General features: G+C 53.4%; 1 protein-coding gene across 5 annotated transcripts in view; it reads left to right on the top strand.

Annotated features, from left to right (window-relative positions):
- LOC106568556 (FSD1-like protein) overlaps nt 1-21,598 on the top strand; it is a 125,836-nt gene that overhangs the window by 65,096 nt on the left and 39,142 nt on the right. For 3 of the 5 annotated variants that reach the window (XM_045692678.1, XM_045692675.1, XM_045692674.1), the window contains exon 10: nt 520-552. The exons of the other annotated variants lie outside the window; for them this stretch is intronic. In XM_045692678.1, the coding sequence (XP_045548634.1) occupies nt 520-552 (33 nt within the window). The remainder of the gene's footprint in view (nt 1-519; nt 553-21,598) is intronic. 5 annotated transcript variants of the gene reach the window in all.

Here is a 21,598-nt window from a genome sequence, read left to right on the forward strand (position 1 = left end):
GATGTCACATTCTTCTGTGTTTGGGTCATGGTGGCTTGTGGTGGCTTGTGTTGTCTATCTGCTATCGAGGGGCGGTTTGAACAAAGACCTTTTTGTCAGTAGCAGCCGGACACTTTAGAGGCTCATGTTTTATTAAAAGGCTTCCTCTCCTGTCTTGGGTATCCACTTGCAGCGTTGTCTGTCAAAACGCTGTCTGCCAAGTTGAAGCGTAATTTCCTTCAAGAGATCAACACATTTTATACTTTGTAAAGTTCCAGCATTGATCGTGTCAGAAAATGTTCTTGAAAACCAATTGTAGGCTGAAGCTCCCTCTTAAAGAGAGAGTTCAGAGTAGTAATCTCTGGATGTGGAAAGACATCTACTGAAGGTTGGTTTACTCAGCTACAATGTAGAATTTGCGTTTATTTAGTGCCGAATGGAATCTCTTTTAGGGTCTTTTTTAAATAGCCAGCTCCACCACAGAATGTCTTTTTTTATTTTAACCAGATGTTTTTATTGTTTCTTTGTGTTCGTCAACAGCGCTCATCTTACCAATCTGAAGAACATGTCAAGGTGACCACGTGTGACTTTTCAGCTGTAGGATGTAGCATTAGGCTAGCTGAATGTAGCATTAGGCTAGCTGAATGTAGCATTAGGCTAGCTGAATGTAGCATTAGGCTAGCTGAATGTAGCATTAGGCTAGCTGAATGTAGGGTTAGGCTACCGTGTAACCAGTGGCCATATTAGGTAGAGACCGCCTGTGTTCATGTTTGTACGCTCCGACAATCGCTTTCATATAGGCTGTTCTGCACATCAAGTCCCCTTTCGGGTTTTTGTGCGAACAGTTTAGGCTACAAACCTTTTCAGCAACGTTGCTCTTCTGAGAGAAACCTCCTGAAATGACTTGATATTGAGAATATGTGTAGTTTCTTTGTGTGACTGACTTAAGGAGACATCTACAGATGGAAATGGATGCTTTTTATAAACTCTTAATTTAGGTCAAATGGAATGAATTGGGGAAATTCGATTTTGGTTTGCCGGGCCTCCCACAAACAAAGAATATAATGTATTCTTATTGTGTCCTGAACCAATGAAAGACTCTTCATCTGTAGATGGCATCTTTCCTAACTCTTTCTCTTTCTACAAACCTCACGCTATATTCCTTTTTTCCCTTTGTCCTTTTAAAGAAATTATAACAAAATAAATAACATTAACTTTTATCCCTAGGCGACCCATCTCTGTTACAGAATTAATGTACAATTTAGTATCACCGAATTTATTTTTGTTTTTACTAATTTCTCTTATGCTTGCAACAAATGGTTTTGGTGAGTAACAATTCACTCTACTGTAGTAAGTATAGAAACTGTAATGTCCATATTTGTCCGGTCATTCATTCCATCATATCATGTTCCCGAAATCACAATGAGGTCCATGTACTTTTTTGGCTAATTGTTTTCCAAGTTAAAACGGACAAATCAGCAACGTGAAAACAGCTCTTTTTTTTTCTTTCTCTAAAAACCCAAAAAACTGAAAAGTGTTAGTTATCTTGTTAGCTCGGTTTTTTGTTGTTGCATATAAACCAAAAAATTACTTGATATTTCAGTTTTCACATGTGGGTGTGGTTAAATGTGAAAATGCCTGTCATTGGGCAAAGGCACAACCTATACTTCCTGTCCCTTCAAAATAAGAGTTCACCTTTCTAAATGCATTCTATTAATCTACTATATATTAAATCATCAATTTTAATAGCTATTTATGTGTTTATTAATGTCAAGATAAAGCGATATTTCTCTATTTAAGATGATAAGATAGTCACAGCAATGATTGTGTTTATTGACCTATTAATGAACTGATGTTACTCTAACTGTTTAGCTTCACTAGTTATTCATTGGTAATCTGAGCATCCTCGACTATTACTGTAGCTCTGCTGGTATTGCTGTTCTGTCTGTTGAGGGCATGGAAAGGAGAAGAGTGGAGGGTTTCAGAGAATTTACATAATTCAACAGAGTCACAATGAAGAGGTAGAGAGCAGGGTGAGAGATTCAGATTACGAGCCAAAGGCTTGAGGCTACAGAGACTTTCAAATGACAGGCCAGTCCGCCACTCACACCCCTGCTGTACACTCCTCTCCCCGCCCCCTCCTCTGTCTGCCACGTACTGTCTCACAGCCCTGCAGTACTCTCCTCTCCTCTCCTCTGTCTGCCACGTACTGACTCTCAGCCCTGCAGTACTCTCCTCTCCTCTCCTCTGTCTGCCACATACTGACTCACAGCCCTGCAGTACACTCCTCTCCTCTGTCTGCCACATACTGACTCTCAGCCCTGCAGTACTCTCCTCTCCTCCTGTCTGCCACGTACTGACTCACAGCCCTGCAGTACTCTCCTCTCCTCTGTCTGTCACATACTAACTCACAGCCCTGCAGTACTCTCCTCTCCTCTCCTCTGCCACATACTGACTCTCAGCCCTGCAGTACTCTCCTCTCCTCTGCTCTGTCACATACTGACTCTCAGCCCTGCAGTACTCTCCTCTCCTCTGTCTGTCACATACTGACTCTCAGCCCTGCAGTACTCTCCTCTCCTCTGTCTGTCACATACTGACTCACAGCCCTGCAGTACTCTCCTCTCCTCTCCTCTGCCACATACTGACTCTCAGCCCTGCAGTACTCTCCTCTCCTCTCCTCTGTCTGCCACGTACTGACTCTCAGCCCTGCAGTACTCTCCTCTCCTCTCCTCTGTCTGCCACATACTGACTCACAGCCCTGCAGTACTCTCCTCTCCTCTGTCTGTCACATACTAACTCACAGCCCTGCAGTACTCTCCTCTCCTCTGTCTGTCACATACTGACTCACAGCCCTGCAGTACTCTCCTCTCCTCTCCTCTGCCACATACTGACTCTCAGCCCTGCAGTACTCTCCTCTCCTCTCCTCTGTCTGCCACGTACTGACTCTCAGCCCTGCAGTACTCTCCTCTCCTCTGTCTGCCACATACTGACTCACAGCCCTGCAGTACTCTCCTCTCCTCTGTCTGTCACATACTAACTCACAGCCCTGCAGTACTCTCCTCTCCTCTGTCTGTCACATACTGACTCACAGCCCTGCAGTACTCTCCTCTCCTCTCCTCTGCCACATACTGACTCTCAGCCCTGCAGTACTCTCCTCTCCTCTGTCTGCCACGCACTGACTCTCAGCCCTGCAGTACTCTCCTCTCCTCTGTCTGTCACATACTGACTCACAGCCCTGCAGTACTCTCCTCTCCTCTGTCTGTCACATACTGACTCTCAGCCCTGCAGTACTCTCCTCTCCTCTGTCTGTCACATACTAACTCACAGCCCTGCAGTACTCTCCTCTCCTCTCCTCTGCCACATACTGACTCTCAGCCCTGCAGTACTCTCCTCTCCTCTGTCTGTCACATACTAACTCACAGCCCTGCAGTACTCTCCTCTCCTCTCCTCTCCTCTGCCACATACTGACTCTCAGCCCTGCAGTACTCTCCTCTCCTCTGTCTGCCACGCACTGACTCTCAGCCCTGCAGTACTCTCCTCTCCTCTGTCTGTCACATACTGACTCACAGCAGCTGCTATTTCATCGCTGATAAACACTGAGGAGAGGTCCACTGATTGGCTAAACACTGAGGAGAGGTCCACTGATTGGCTAAACACTGAGGAGAGGTCAACTGATTGGCTAAACACTGAGGAGAGGTCCACTGATTGGCTAAACACTGAGGAGAGGTCCACTGATTGGCTAAACACTGAGGAGAGGTCCACTGATTGGCTAAACACTGAGGAGCGGTCCACTGATTGGCTAAACACTGAGGAAGGGTCCACTGATTGGCTAAACACTGAGGAGGGGTCCACTGATTGGCTAAACACTGAGGAGAGGTCCACTGATTGGCTAAACACTGAGGAGGGGTCCACTGATTGGCTAAACACTGAGGAAGGGTCCACTGATTGGCTAAACACTGAGGAGGGGTCCACTGATTGGCTAAACACTGAGGAGCGGTCCACTGATTGGCTAAACACTGAGGAGGGGTCCACTGATTGGCTAAACACTGAGGAGGGGTCCACTGATTGGCTAAACACTGAGGAGCGGTCCACTGATTGGCTAAACACTGAGGAGGGGTCCACTGATTGGCTAAACACTGAGGAGAGGTCCACTGATTGACTTATAGGAAAAGGCCCATTTTAGTCAATGATGGTGGAGATAATTTTTCTTGAATTGTTGTGTCCATGTATGATATTTTATTATAGACTATACCTGGAATATATATAATGTTGTACAAGATGTGCGACTGTAGTGTTTTCATGAGACAAGTTCACAAGCCTCTCGTCTCTATCCTATCAAAGGACACACACCCTGTCAGTCCTTATTGACTCCTCACACCCTGTCAGTCCTTACTCTGACTCCTCACACCCTGTCAGTCCTTACTGACTCCTCACACCCTGTCAGTCCTTACTGACTCCTCACACCCTGTCAGTCCTTACTGACTCCTCACACCCTGTCAGTCCTTATTGACTCCTCACACCCTGTCAGTCCTTACTGACTCCTCACACCCTGTCAGTCCTTTCTCTGACTCCTCACACCCTGTCAGTCCTTACTCTGACTCCTCACACCCTGTCAGTCCTTACTGACTCCTCACACCCTGTCGGTCCTTACTGACTCCTCACACCCTGTCAGTCCATACTGACTCAACACACCCTGTCGGTCCTTACTGACTCCACACACCCTGTCAGTCCTTACTCTGACTCCTCACACCCTGTCAGTCCTTACTGACTCCTCACACCCTGTCAGTCCTTATTGACTCCTCACACCCTGTCGGTCCTTACTCTGACTCCTCACACCCTGTCAGTCCTTACTGACTCCACACACCCTGTCAGTCCTTACTGACTCCTCACACCCTGTCAGTCCTTACTCTGACTCCTCACACCCTGTCAGTCCTTACTGACTCCTCACACCCTGTCAGTCCTTATTGACTCCTCACACCCTGTCGGTCCTTACTCTGACTCCTCACACCCTGTCAGTCCTTACTGACTCCTCACACCCTGTCAGTCCTTACTGACTCCACACACCCTGTCAGTCCTTACTCTGACTCCTCACACCCTGTCAGTCCTTACTGACTCCTCACACCCTGTCAGTCCTTACTCTGACTCCTCACACCCTGTCAGTCCTTATTGACTCCTCACACCCTGTCGGTCCTTACTCTGACTCCTCACACCCTGTCAGTCCTTACTGACTCCTCACACCCTGTCAGTCCTTACTGACTCCACACACCCTGTCAGTCCTTACTCTGACTCCTCACACCCTGTCAGTCCTTACTGACTCCTCACACCCTGTCAGTCCTTACTCTGACTCCTCACACCCTGTCGGTCCTTACTCTGACTCCTCACACCCTGTCGGTCCTTACTCTGACTCCTCACACCCTGTCAGTCCTTACTGACTCCTCACACCCTGTCAGTCCTTACTGACTCCTCACACCCTGTCAGTCCTTACTGACTCCACACACCCTGTCAGTCCTTACTCTGACTCCTCACACCCTGTCAGTCCTTACTCTGACTCCTCACACCCTGTCAGTCCTTATTGACTCCTCACACCCTGTCGGTCCTTACTCTGACTCCTCACACCCTGTCAGTCCTTACTGACTCCTCACACCCTGTCAGTCCTTACTGACTCCACACACCCTGTCAGTCCTTACTCTGACTCCTCACACCCTGTCAGTCCTTACTGACTCCACACACCCTGTCGGTCCTTTCTCTGACTCCTCACACCCTGTCGGTCCTTACTGACTCCTCACACCCTGTCAGTCCTTACTGACTCCACACACCCTGTCAGTCCTTACTGACTCCTCACACCCTGTCAGTCCTTATTGACTCCTCACACCCTGTCAGTCCTTATTGACTCCTCACACCCTGTCGGTCCTTACTGACTCCACACACCCTGTCGGTCCTTACTGACTCCTCACACCCTGTCAGTCCTTACTGACTCCACACACCCTGTCAGTCCTTACTCTGACTCCTCACACCCTGTCAGTCCTTATTGACTCCTCACACCCTGTCAGTCTTTATTGACTCCTCACACCCTGTCAGTCCTTACTGACTCCTCACACCCTGTCAGTCCATACTGACTCCTCACACCCTGTCAGTCCTTACTGACTCCACACACCCTGTCAGTCCTTATTGACTCCTCACACCCTGTCAGTCCTTACTCTGACTCCTCACACCCTGTCAGTCCTTACTGACTCCACACACCCTGTCAGTCCATACTGACTCCACACATCCTGTCGGTCCTTACTGACTCCTCACACCCTGTCAGTCCTTACTGACTCCACACACCCTGTCAGTCCTTACTGACTCCACACACCCTGTCAGTCCTTACTCTGACTCCTCACACCCTGTCAGTCCTTACTGACTCCACACACCCTGTCAGTCCTTATTGACTCCTCACACCCTGTCAGTCCTTACTCTGACTCCTCACACCCTGTCAGTCCTTACTGACTCCACACACCCTGTCAGTCCATACTGACTCCTCACACCCTGTCAGTCCTTACTGACTCCACACACCCTGTCAGTCCTTATTGACTCCTCACACCCTGTCGGTCCTTACTCTGACTCCTCACACCCTGTCAGTCCTTACTCTGACTCCACACACCCTGTCAGTCCTTACTGACTCCTCACACCCTGTCAGTCCATACTGACTCCTCACACCCTGTCAGTCCTTACTGACTCCTCACACCCTGTCAGTCCATACTGACTCCTCACACCCTGTCAGTCCATACTGACTCCTCACACCCTGTCAGTCCTTACTCGGACTCCTCACACCCTGTCAGTCCTTACTCGGACTCCTCACACCCTGTCAGTCCTTACTGACTCCTCACACCCTGTCAGTCCATACTGACTCCACACACCCTGTCAGTCCTTACTCTGACTCCTCACACCCTGTCAGTCCTTACTGACTCCACACACCCTGTCGGTCCTTTCTCTGACTCCTCACACCCTGTCGGTCCTTACTGACTCCTCACACCCTGTCAGTCCTTACTGACTCCACACACCCTGTCAGTCCTTACTGACTCCTCACACCCTGTCAGTCCTTATTGACTCCTCACACCCTGTCAGTCCTTATTGACTCCTCACACCCTGTCAGTCCTTACTGACTCCACACACCCTGTCGGTCCTTACTGACTCCTCACACCCTGTCAGTCCTTACTGACTCCACACACCCTGTCAGTCCTTACTCTGACTCCTCACACCCTGTCAGTCCTTATTGACTCCTCACACCCTGTCAGTCTTTATTGACTCCTCACACCCTGTCAGTCCTTACTGACTCCTCACACCCTGTCAGTCCATACTGACTCCTCACACCCTGTCAGTCCTTACTGACTCCACACACCCTGTCAGTCCTTATTGACTCCTCACACCCTGTCAGTCCTTACTCTGACTCCTCACACCCTGTCAGTCCTTACTGACTCCACACACCCTGTCAGTCCATACTGACTCCACACATCCTGTCGGTCCTTACTGACTCCTCACACCCTGTCAGTCCTTACTGACTCCACACACCCTGTCAGTCCTTACTCTGACTCCTCACACCCTGTCAGTCCTTACTGACTCCACACACCCTGTCAGTCCTTATTGACTCCTCACACCCTGTCAGTCCTTACTCTGACTCCTCACACCCTGTCAGTCCTTACTGACTCCACACACCCTGTCAGTCCATACTGACTCCTCACACCCTGTCAGTCCTTACTGACTCCACACACCCTGTCAGTCCTTATTGACTCCTCACACCCTGTCGGTCCTTACTCTGACTCCTCACACCCTGTCAGTCCTTACTCTGACTCCACACACCCTGTCAGTCCTTACTGACTCCTCACACCCTGTCAGTCCATACTGACTCCTCACACCCTGTCAGTCCTTACTGACTCCTCACACCCTGTCAGTCCATACTGACTCCTCACACCCTGTCAGTCCATACTGACTCCTCACACCCTGTCAGTCCTTACTCGGACTCCTCACACCCTGTCGGTCCTTACTCGGACTCCTCACACCCTGTCGGTCCTTACTGACTCCTCACACCCTGTCGGTCCTTACTCGGACTCCTCACACCCTGTCGGTCCTTACTCGGACTCCTCACACCCTGTCGGTCCTTACTGACTCCTCACACCCTGTCAGTCCTTACTCTGACTCCTCACACCCTGTCAGTCCTTACTCTGACTCCACACACCCTGTCAGTCCTTACTGACTCCTCACACCCTGTCAGTCCATACTGACTCCTCACACCCTGTCAGTCCTTACTGACTCCTCACACCCTGTCAGTCCATACTGACTCCTCACACCCTGTCAGTCCTTACTCGGACTCCTCACACCCTGTCAGTCCTTACTCGGACTCCTCACACCCTGTCGGTCCTTACTCTGACTCCTCACACCCTGTCGGTCCTTACTCTGACTCCTCACACCCTGTCGGTCCTTACTCGGACTCCTCACACCCTGTCGGTCCTTACTCGGACTCCTCACACCCTGTCGGTCCTTTCTCTGACTCCTCACACCCTGTCGGTCCTTACTCGGACTCCTCACACCCTGTCGGTCCTTACTGACTCCTCACACCCTGTCGGTCCTTACTGACTCCTCACACCCTGTCGGTCCTTACTCTGACTCCTCACACCCTGTCGGTCCTTACTGACTCCTCACACCCTGTCGGTCCTTACTGACTCCTCACACCCTGTCGGTCCTTACTGACTCCTCACACCCTGTCGGTCCTTACTGACTCCTCACACCCTGTCGGTCCTTACTGACTCCTCACACCCTGTCGGTCCTTACTGACTCCTCACACCCTGTCGGTCCTTACTGACTCCTCACACCCTGTCGGTCCTTACTGACTCCTCACACCCTGTCGGTCCTTACTGACTCCTCACACCCTGTCGGTCCTTACTGACTCCTCACACCCTGTCGGTCCTTACTGACTCCTCACACCCTGTCGGTCCTTACTGACTCCTCACACCCTGTCGGTCCTTACTGACTCCTCACACCCTGTCGGTCCTTACTGACTCCTCACACCCTGTCGGTCCTTACTGACTCCTCACACCCTGTCGGTCCTTACTGACTCCTCACACCCTGTCGGTCCTTACTGACTCCTCACACCCTGTCGGTCCTTACTGACTCCTCACACCCTGTCGGTCCTTACTGACTCCTCACACCCTGTCGGTCCTTACTGACTCCTCACACCCTGTCGGTCCTTACTGACTCCTCACACCCTGTCGGTCCTTACTGACTCCTCACACCCTGTCGGTCCTTACTCTGACTCCTCACACCCTGTCGGTCCTTACTGACTCCTCACACCCTGTCGGTCCTTACTCTGACTCCTCACACCCTGTCGGTCCTTACTCTGACTCCTCACACCCTGTTGGTCCTTACTGACTCCACACACCCTGTCGGTCCTTACTCTGACTCCTCACACCCTGTCGGTCCTTACTCGGACTCCTCACACCCTGTCGGTCCTTACTCGGACTCCTCACACCCTGTCGGTCCTTTCTCTGACTCCTCACACCCTGTCGGTCCTTACTCGGACTCCTCACACCCTGTCGGTCCTTACTGACTCCTCACACCCTGTCGGTCCTTACTGACTCCTCACACCCTGTCGGTCCTTACTCTGACTCCTCACACCCTGTCGGTCCTTACTCTGACTCCTCACACCCTGTCGGTCCTTACTGACTCCTCACACCCTGTCGGTCCTTACTGACTCCTCACACCCTGTCGGTCCTTACTGACTCCTCACACCCTGTCGGTCCTTACTGACTCCTCACACCCTGTCGGTCCTTACTGACTCCTCACACCCTGTCGGTCCTTACTGACTCCTCACACCCTGTCGGTCCTTACTGACTCCTCACACCCTGTCGGTCCTTACTGACTCCTCACACCCTGTCGGTCCTTACTGACTCCTCACACCCTGTCGGTCCTTACTGACTCCTCACACCCTGTCGGTCCTTACTGACTCCTCACACCCTGTCGGTCCTTACTGACTCCTCACACCCTGTCGGTCCTTACTGACTCCTCACACCCTGTCGGTCCTTACTGACTCCTCACACCCTGTCGGTCCTTACTGACTCCTCACACCCTGTCGGTCCTTACTGACTCCTCACACCCTGTCGGTCCTTACTGACTCCTCACACCCTGTCGGTCCTTACTGACTCCTCACACCCTGTCGGTCCTTACTGACTCCTCACACCCTGTCGGTCCTTACTGACTCCTCACACCCTGTCGGTCCTTACTGACTCCTCACACCCTGTCGGTCCTTACTGACTCCTCACACCCTGTCGGTCCTTACTGACTCCTCACACCCTGTCGGTCCTTACTCGACTCCTCACACCCTGTCGGTCCTTACTGACTCCTCACACCCTGTCGGTCCTTACTGACTCCTCACACCCTGTCGGTCCTTACTCGACTCCTCACACCCTGTCGGTCCCTTACTGACTCCTCACACCCTGTCGGTCCTTACTGACTCCTCACACCCTGTCGGTCCTTACTGACTCCTCACACCCTGTCGGTCCTTACTGACTCCTCACACCCTGTCGGTCCTTACTGACTCCTCACACCCTGTCGGTCCTTACTGACTCCTCACACCCTGTCGGTCCTTACTGACTCCTCACACCCTGTCGGTCCTTACTGACTCCTCACACCCTGTCGGTCCTTACTGACTCCTCACACCCTGTCGGTCCTTACTGACTCCTCACACCCTGTCGGTCCTTACTGACTCCTCACACCCTGTCGGTCCTTACTGACTCCTCACACCCTGTCGGTCCTTACTGACTCCTCACACCCTGTCGGTCCTTACTGACTCCTCACACCCTGTCGGTCCTTACTGACTCCTCACACCCTGTCGGTCCTTACTGACTCCTCACACCCTGTCGGTCCTTACTGACTCCTCACACCCTGTCGGTCCTTACTGACTCCTCACACCCTGTCGGTCCTTACTGACTCCTCACACCCTGTCGGTCCTTACTGACTCCTCACACCCTGTCGGTCCTTACTGACTCCTCACACCCTGTCGGTCCTTACTGACTCCTCACACCCTGTCGGTCCTTACTGACTCCTCACACCCTGTCGGTCCTTACTCTGACTCCTCACACCCTGTCGGTCCTTACTCGGACTCCTCACACCCTGTCGGTCCTTACTGACTCCTCACACCCTGTCGGTCCTTACTGACTCCACACACCCTGTCGGTCCTTACTGACTCCTCACACCCTGTCGGTCCTTACTGACTCCACACACCCTGTCGGTCCTTACTGACTCCACACACCCTGTCGGTCCTTACTGACTCCACACACCCTGTCGGTCCTTACTGACTCCTCACACCCTGTCAGTCCTTACTGACTCCACACACCCTGTCGGTCCTTATTGACTCCACACACCCTGTCAGTCCTTACTGACTCCTCACACCCTGTCGGTCCATTACTGACTCCTCACACCCTGTCAGTCCTTACTCTGACTCCTCACACCCTGTCAGTCTTTACCCGGACTCCTCACACCCTGTCAGTCCTTACTGACTCCTCACACCCTGTCGGTCCTTACTTGACTCCTCACACCCTGTCGGTCCTTACTGACTCCTCACACCCTGTCGGTCCTTACTCTGACTCCTCACACCCTGTCGGTCCTTACTGACTCCTCACACCCTGTCGGTCCTTACTGACTCCTCACACCCTGTCGGTCCTTACTGACTCCTCACACCCTGTCGGTCCTTACTGACTCCTCACACCCTGTCGGTCCTTACTGACTCCTCACACCCTGTCGGTCCTTACTCTGACTCCTCACACCCTGTCGGTCCTTACTGACTCCTCACACCCTGTCGGTCCTTACTCTGACTCCTCACACCCTGTCGGTCCTTACTGACTCCTCACACCCTGTCGGTCCTTACTTGACTCCTCACACCCTGTCGGTCCTTACTCTGACTCCTCACACCCTGTCGGTCCTTACTGACTCCACACACCCTGTCGGTCCTTACTCTGACTCCTCACACCCTGTCGGTCCTTACTCGGACTCCTCACACCCTGTCGGTCCTTACTCGACTCCTCACACCCTGTCGGTCCTTTCTCTGACTCCTCACACCCTGTCGGTCCTTACTCGGACTCCTCACACCCTGTCGGTCCTTACTGACTCCTCACACCCTGTCGGTCCTTACTGACTCCTCACACCCTGTCGGTCCTTACTCTGACTCCTCACACCCTGTCGGTCCTTACTGACTCCTCACACCCTGTCGGTCCTTACTGACTCCTCACACCCTGTCGGTCCTTACTGACTCCTCACACCCTGTCGGTCCTTACTGACTCCTCACACCCTGTCGGTCCTTACTGACTCCTCACACCCTGTCGGTCCTTACTGACTCCTCACACCCTGTCGGTCCTTACTGACTCCTCACACCCTGTCGGTCCTTACTGACTCCTCACACCCTGTCGGTCCTTACTGACTCCTCACACCCTGTCGGTCCTTACTGACTCCTCACACCCTGTCGGTCCTTACTGACTCCTCACACCCTGTCGGTCCTTACTGACTCCTCACACCCTGTCGGTCCTTACTGACTCCTCACACCCTGTCGGTCCTTACTGACTCCTCACACCCTGTCGGTCCTTACTGACTCCTCACACCCTGTCGGTCCTTACTGACTCCTCACACCCTGTCGGTCCTTACTGACTCCTCACACCCTGTCGGTCCTTACTGACTCCTCACACCCTGTCGGTCCTTACTGACTCCTCACACCCTGTCGGTCCTTACTGACTCCTCACACCCTGTCGGTCCTTACTGACTCCTCACACCCTGTCGGTCCTTACTGACTCCTCACACCCTGTCGGTCCTTACTGACTCCTCACACCCTGTCGGTCCTTACTGACTCCTCACACCCTGTCGGTCCTTACTCTGACTCCTCACACCCTGTCGGTCCTTACTGACTCCTCACACCCTGTCGGTCCTTACTCTGACTCCTCACACCCTGTCGGTCCTTACTCTGACTCCTCACACCCTGTCGGTCCTTACTGACTCCACACACCCTGTCGGTCCTTACTGACTCCACACACCCTGTCGGTCCTTACTGACTCCACACACCCTGTCGGTCCTTACTGACTCCACACACCCTGTCGGTCCTTACTGACTCCACACACCCTGTCGGTCCTTACTGACTCCTCACACCCTGTCGGTCCTTACTGACTCCACACACCCTGTCAGTCCTTATTGACTCCACACACCCTGTCAGTCCATACTGACTCCTCACACCCTGTCGGTCCATACTGACTCCTCACACCCTGTCAGTCCTTACTCTGACTCCTCACACCCTGTCGGTCTTTACCCGGACTCCTCACACCCTGTCAGTCCTTACTGACTCCTCACACCCTGTCAGTCCTTACTCTGACTCCTCACACCCTGTCGGTCCTTACTGACTCCTCACACCCTGTCGGTCCTTACTGACTCCTCACACCCTGTCGGTCCTTACTCTGACTCCTCACACCCTGTCGGTCCTTACTGACTCCTCACACCCTGTCGGTCCTTACTGACTCCTCACACCCTGTCGGTCCTTACTGACTCCTCACACCCTGTCGGTCCTTACTGACTCCTCACACCCTGTCGGTCCTTACTCTGACTCCTCACACCCTGTCGGTCCTTACTGACTCCTCACACCCTGTCGGTCCTTACTCTGACTCCTCACACCCTGTCGGTCCTTACTGACTCCACACACCCTGTCGGTCCTTACTGACTCCACACACCCTGTCGGTCCTTACTGACTCCACACACCCTGTCGGTCCTTACTGACTCCACACACCCTGTCGGTCCTTACTGACTCCTCACACCCTGTCGGTCCTTACTGACTCCTCACACCCTGTCGGTCCTTACTGACTCCTCACACCCTGTCGGTCCTTACTGACTCCTCACACCCTGTCGGTCCTTACTGACTCCTCACACCCTGTCGGTCCTTACTGACTCCTCACACCCTGTCGGTCCTTACTGACTCCTCACACCCTGTCGGTCCTTACTGACTCCTCACACCCTGTCGGTCCTTACTGACTCCTCACACCCTGTCGGTCCTTACTGACTCCTCACACCCTGTCGGTCCTTACTGACTCCTCACACCCTGTCGGTCCTTACTGACTCCTCACACCCTGTCGGTCCTTACTGACTCCTCACACCCTGTCGGTCCTTACTGACTCCTCACACCCTGTCGGTCCTTACTGACTCCTCACACCCTGTCGGTCCTTACTGACTCCTCACACCCTGTCGGTCCTTACTGACTCCTCACACCCTGTCGGTCCTTACTGACTCCTCACACCCTGTCGGTCCTTACTGACTCCTCACACCCTGTCGGTCCTTACTGACTCCTCACACCCTGTCGGTCCTTACTCTGACTCCTCACACCCTGTCGGTCCTTACTGACTCCTCACACCCTGTCGGTCCTTACTCTGACTCCTCACACCCTGTCGGTCCTTACTCTGACTCCTCACACCCTGTCGGTCCTTACTGACTCCACACACCCTGTCGGTCCTTACTGACTCCACACACCCTGTCGGTCCTTACTGACTCCACACACCCTGTCGGTCCTTACTGACTCCACACACCCTGTCGGTCCTTACTGACTCCACACACCCTGTCGGTCCTTACTGACTCCTCACACCCTGTCAGTCCTTACTGACTCCACACACCCTGTCAGTCCTTATTGACTCCACACACCCTGTCAGTCCATACTGACTCCTCACACCCTGTCAGTCCATACTGACTCCTCACACCCTGTCAGTCCTTACTCTGACTCCTCACACCCTGTCAGTCTTTACCCGGACTCCTCACACCCTGTCAGTCCTTACTGACTCCTCACACCCTGTCAGTCCTTACTCTGACTCCTCACACCCTGTCGGTCCTTACTGACTCCTCACACCCTGTCGGTCCTTACTGACTCCTCACACCCTGTCGGTCCTTACTCTGACTCCTCACACCCTGTCGGTCCTTACTGACTCCTCACACCCTGTCGGTCCTTACTGACTCCTCACACCCTGTCGGTCCTTACTGACTCCTCACACCCTGTCGGTCCTTACTGACTCCTCACACCCTGTCGGTCCTTACTCTGACTCCTCACACCCTGTCGGTCCTTACTGACTCCTCACACCCTGTCGGTCCTTACTCTGACTCCTCACACCCTGTCGGTCCTTACTGACTCCACACACCCTGTCGGTCCTTACTGACTCCACACACCCTGTCGGTCCTTACTGACTCCACACACCCTGTCGGTCCTTACTGACTCCACACACCCTGTCGGTCCTTACTGACTCCTCACACCCTGTCAGTCCTTACTGACTCCTCACACCCTGTCAGTCCTTACTGACTCCTCACACCCTGTCAGTCCTTATTGACTCCACACACCCTGTCAGTCCATACTGACTCCTCACACCCTGTCAGTCCATACTGACTCCTCACACCCTGTCAGTCCATACTGACTCCTCACACCCTGTCAGTCCTTACTCTGACTCCTCACACCCTGTCAGTCTTTACCCGGACTCCTCACACCCTGTCAGTCCTTACTCTGACTCCTCACACCCTGTCAGTCCTTACTCTGACTCCTCACACCCTGTCAGTCCTTACTCTGACTCCTCACACCCTGTCAGTCCTTACTGACTCCTCACACCCTGTCAGTCCTTACTGACTCCTCACACCCTGTCAGTCCTTACTGACTCCTCACACCCTGTCAGTCCTTACTCTGACTCCTCACACCCTGTCAGTCCTTATTGACTCCTCACACCCTGTCGGTCCATACTGACTCCTCACACCCTGTCAGTCCTTACTCTGACTCCTCACACCCTGTCAGTCCTTACTCTGACTCCTCACACCCTGTCGGTCCTTATTGACTCCTCACACCCTGTCGGTCCATACTGACTCCTCACACTCTGTCGGTCCATACTGACTCCTCACACCCTGTCGGTCCATACTGACTCCTCACACCCTGTCGGTCCTTACTGACTCCACACACCCTGTCGGTCCTTACTGACTCCACACACCCTGTCGGTCCTTACTGACTCCTCACACCCTGTCTGTCCTTACTCTGACTCCTCACACCCTGTCTGTCCTTACTGACTCCACACACCCTGTCAGTCCTTACTGACTCCACACACCCTGTCAGTCCTTACTCTGACTCCTCACACCCTGTCAGTCCTTACTGACTCCACACACCCTGTCAGTCCTTATTGACTCCTCACACCCTGTCAGTCCTTACTCTGACTCCTCACACCCTGTCAGTCCTTACTGACTCCACACACCCTGTCAGTCCATACTGACTCCTCACACCCTGTCGGTCCTTACTGACTCCACACACCCTGTCGGTCCTTACTGACTCCACACACCCTGTCGGTCCTTACTGACTCCTCACACCCTGTCTGTCCTTACTCTGACTCCTCACACCCTGTCTGTCCTTACTGACTCCACACACCCTGTCAGTCCTTACTGACTCCACACACCCTGTCAGTCCTTACTCTGACTCCTCACACCCTGTCAGTCCTTACTGACTCCACACACCCTGTCAGTCCTTATTGACTCCTCACACCCTGTCAGTCCTTACTCTGACTCCTCACACCCTGTCAGTCCTTACTGACTCCACACACCCTGTCAGTCCATACTGACTCCTCACACCCTGTCAGTCCTTACTGACTCCACACACCCTGTCAGTCCTTATTGACTCCTCACACCCTGTCGGTCCTTACTCTGACTCCTCACACCCTGTCAGTCCTTACTCTGACTCCACACACCCTGTCAGTCCTTACTGACTCCTCACACCCTGTCAGTCCATACTGACTCCTCACACCCTGTCAGTCCTTACTGACTCCTCACACCCTGTCAGTCCATACTGACTCCTCACACCCTGTCAGTCCATACTGACTCCTCACACCCTGTCAGTCCTTACTCGGACTCCTCACACCCTGTCAGTCCTTACTCGGACTCCTCACACCCTGTCGGTCCTTACTGACTCCTCACACCCTGTCGGTCCTTACTGACTCCTCACACCCTGTCGGTCCTTACTGACTCCTCACACCCTGTCGGTCCTTACTCTGACTCCTCACACCCTGTCGGTCCTTACTGACTCCTCACACCCTGTCGGTCCTTACTCTGACTCCTCACACCCTGTCGGTCCTTACTCTGACTCCTCACACCCTGTCGGTCCTTACTGACTCCACACACCCTGTCGGTCCTTACTGACTCCACACACCCTGTCAGTCCTTACTGACTCCACACACCCTGTCAGTCCTTACTGACTCCACACACCCTGTCAGTCCTTACTGACTCCTCACACCCTGTCAGTCCTTACTGACTCCACACACCCTGTCAGTCCTTATTGACTCCACACACCCTGTCAGTCCATACTGACTCCTCACACCCTGTCAGTCCATACTGACTCCTCACACCCTGTCAGTCCTTACTCTGACTCCTCACACCCTGTCAGTCTTTACCCGGACTCCTCACACCCTGTCAGTCCTTACTCTGACTCCTCACACCCTGTCAGTCCTTACTCTGACTCCTCACACCCTGTCAGTCCTTACTGACTCCTCACACCCTGTCAGTCCTTACTCTGACTCCTCACACCCTGTCAGTCCTTACTGACTCCTCACACCCTGTCAGTCCTTACTCTGACTCCTCACACCCTGTCGGTCCTTACTGACTCCTCACACCCTGTCGGTCCTTACTGACTCCTCACACCCTGTCGGTCCTTACTCTGACTCCTCACACCCTGTCGGTCCTTACTGACTCCTCACACCCTGTCGGTCCTTACTGACTCCTCACACCCTGTCGGTCCTTACTGACTCCTCACACCCTGTCGGTCCTTACTGACTCCTCACACCCTGTCGGTCCTTACTGACTCCTCACACCCTGTCGGTCCTTACTGACTCCTCACACCCTGTCGGTCCTTACTGACTCCTCACACCCTGTCGGTCCTTACTGACTCCTCACACCCTGTCGGTCCTTACTGACTCCTCACACCCTGTCGGTCCTTACTGACTCCTCACACCCTGTCGGTCCTTACTGACTCCTCACACCCTGTCGGTCCTTACTGACTCCTCACACCCTGTCGGTCCTTACTGACTCCTCACACCCTGTCGGTCCTTACTGACTCCTCACACCCTGTCGGTCCTTACTGACTCCTCACACCCTGTCGGTCCTTACTGACTCCTCACACCCTGTCGGTCCTTACTGACTCCTCACACCCTGTCGGTCCTTACTGACTCCTCACACCCTGTCGGTCCTTACTGACTCCTCACACCCTGTCGGTCCTTACTGACTCCTCACACCCTGTCGGTCCTTACTGACTCCTCACACCCTGTCGGTCCTTACTGACTCCTCACACCCTGTCGGTCCTTACTGACTCCTCACACCCTGTCGGTCCTTACTGACTCCTCACACCCTGTCGGTCCTTACTGACTCCTCACACCCTGTCGGTCCTTACTCTGACTCCTCACACCCTGTCGGTCCTTACTGACTCCTCACACCCTGTCGGTCCTTACTCTGACTCCTCACACCCTGTCGGTCCTTACTCTGACTCCTCACACCCTGTCGGTCCTTACTGACTCCACACACCCTGTCGGTCCTTACTGACTCCACACACCCTGTCGGTCCTTACTGACTCCACACACCCTGTCGGTCCTTACTGACTCCACACACCCTGTCAGTCCTTACTGACTCCACACACCCTGTCAGTCCTTACTGACTCCTCACACCCTGTCAGTCCTTACTGACTCCACACACCCTGTCAGTCCTTATTGACTCCACACACCCTGTCAGTCCATACTGACTCCTCACACCCTGTCAGTCCATACTGACTCCTCACACCCTGTCAGTCCTTACTCTGACTCCTCACACCCTGTCAGTCTTTACCCGGACTCCTCACACCCTGTCAGTCCTTACTGACTCCTCACACCCTGTCAGTCCTTACTCTGACTCCTCACACCCTGTCAGTCCTTACTGACTCCTCACACCCTGTCGGTCCTTACTGACTCCTCACACCCTGTCGGTCCTTACTCTGACTCCTCACACCCTGTCGGTCCTTACTGACTCCTCACACCCTGTCGGTCCTTACTGACTCCTCACACCCTGTCGGTCCTTACTGACTCCTCACACCCTGTCGGTCCTTACTGACTCCTCACACCCTGTCGGTCCTTACTCTGACTCCTCACACCCTGTCGGTCCTTACTGACTCCTCACACCCTGTCGGTCCTTACTCTGACTCCTCACACCCTGTCGGTCCTTACTGACTCCACACACCCTGTCGGTCCTTACTGACTCCACACACCCTGTCGGTCCTTACTGACTCCACACACCCTGTCGGTCCTTACTGACTCCACACACCCTGTCAGTCCTTACTGACTCCTCACACCCTGTCAGTCCTTACTGACTCCTCACACCCTGTCAGTCCTTATTGACTCCACACACCCTGTCAGTCCATACTGACTCCTCACACCCTGTCAGTCCATACTGACTCCTCACACCCTGTCAGTCCATACTGACTCCTCACACCCTGTCAGTCCTTACTCTGACTCCTCACACCCTGTCAGTCTTTACCCGGACTCCTCACACCCTGTCAGTCCTTACTCTGACTCCTCACACCCTGTCAGTCCTTACTCTGACTCCTCACACCCTGTCAGTCCTTACTCTGACTCCTCACACCCTGTCAGTCCTTACTGACTCCTCACACCCTGTCAGTCCTTACTGACTCCTCACACCCTGTCAGTCCTTACTGACTCCTCACACCCTGTCAGTCCTTACTCTGACTCCTCACACCCTGTCAGTCCTTATTGACTCCTCACACCCTGTCGGTCCATACTGACTCCTCACACCCTGTCAGTCCTTACTCTGACTCCTCACACCCTGTCAGTCCTTACTCTGACTCCTCACACCCTGTCAGTCCTTATTGACTCCTCACACCCTGTCGGTCCATACTGACTCCTCACACTCTGTCGGTCCATACTGACTCCTCACACCCTGTCGGTCCATACTGACTCCTCACACCCTGTCGGTCCTTACTGACTCCACACACCCTGTCGGTCCTTACTGACTCCACACACCCTGTCGGTCCTTACTGACTCCTCACACCCTGTCTGTCCTTACTCTGACTCCTCACACCCTGTCTGTCCTTACTGACTCCACACACCCTGTCAGTCCTTACTGACTCCACACACCCTGTCAGTCCTTACTGACTCCACACACCCTGTCAGTCCTTACTGACTCCACACACCCTGTCAGTCCTTACTGACTCCACACACCCTGTCAGTCCTTACTGACTCCACACACCCTGTCAGTCCTTACTGACTCCTCACACCCTGTCAGTCCTTACTGACTCCTCACACCCTGTCAGTCCATACTGACTCCTCACACCCTGTCAGTCCATACTGACTCCTCACACCCTGTCAGTCCATACTGACTCCTCACACCCTGTCAGTCCATACTGACTCCTCACACCCTGTCAGTCCATACTGACTCCTCACACCCTGTCAGTCCTTATTGACTCCACACACCCTGTCAGTCCATACTGACTCCTCACACCCTGTCAGTCCATACTGACTCCTCACACCCTGTCAGTCCATACTGACTCCTCACACCCTGTCAGTCCATACTGACTCCTCACACCCTGTCAGTCCTTACTCTGACTCCTCACACCCTGTCAGTCTTTACCCGGACTCCTCACACCCTGTCAGTCCTTACTCTGACTCCTCACACCCTGTCAGTCCTTACTCTGACTCCTCACACCCTGTCAGTCCTTACTCTGACTCCTCACACCCTGTCAGTCCTTACTGACTCCTCACACCCTGTCAGTCCTTACTGACTCCTCACACCCTGTCAGTCCTTACTGACTCCTCACACCCTGTCAGTCCTTACTGACTCCTCACACCCTGTCAGTCCATACTGACTCCTCACACCCTGTCAGTCCATACTGACTCCTCACACCCTGTCAGTCCTTACTCTGACTCCTCACACCCTGTCAGTCCTTACTGACTCCTCACACCCTGTCTGTCCTTACTCTGACTCCTCACACCCTGTCAGTCCTTACTGACTCCTCACACCCTGTCAGTCCTTACTGACTCCTCACACCCTGTCAGTCCATACTGACTCCTCACACCCTGTCAGTCCATACTGACTCCTCACACCCTGTCAGTCCTTACTCTGACTCCTCACACCCTGTCAGTCCTTACTCTGACTCCTCACACCCTGTCAGTCCTTATTGACTCCTCACACCCTGTCAGTCCTTATTGACTCCTCACACCCTGTCGGTCCATACTGACTCCTCACACCCTGTCGGTCCATACTGACTCCTCACACCCTGTCGGTCCTTACTGACTCCACACACCCGGTCGGTCCTTTCTGACTCCACACACCCTGTCGGTCCTTACTCTGACTCCACACACCCTGTCAGTCCTTACTGACTCCTCACACCCTGTCAGTCCTTATTGACTCCACACACCCTGTCAGTCCTTACTGACTCCTCACACCCTGTCAGTCCTTACTGACTCCTCACACCCTGTCAGTCCTTACTCTGACTCCTCACACCCTGTCAGTCCTTACTGACTCCACACACCCTGTCAGTCCTTACTGACTCCACACACCCTGTCAGTCCTTACTGACTCCACAC

Source organism: Salmo salar, chromosome ssa13 (assembly GCF_905237065.1).
Source record: "Salmo salar chromosome ssa13, Ssal_v3.1, whole genome shotgun sequence".
Classification (NCBI taxonomy): Eukaryota; Metazoa; Chordata; class Actinopteri; order Salmoniformes; family Salmonidae; genus Salmo; species Salmo salar.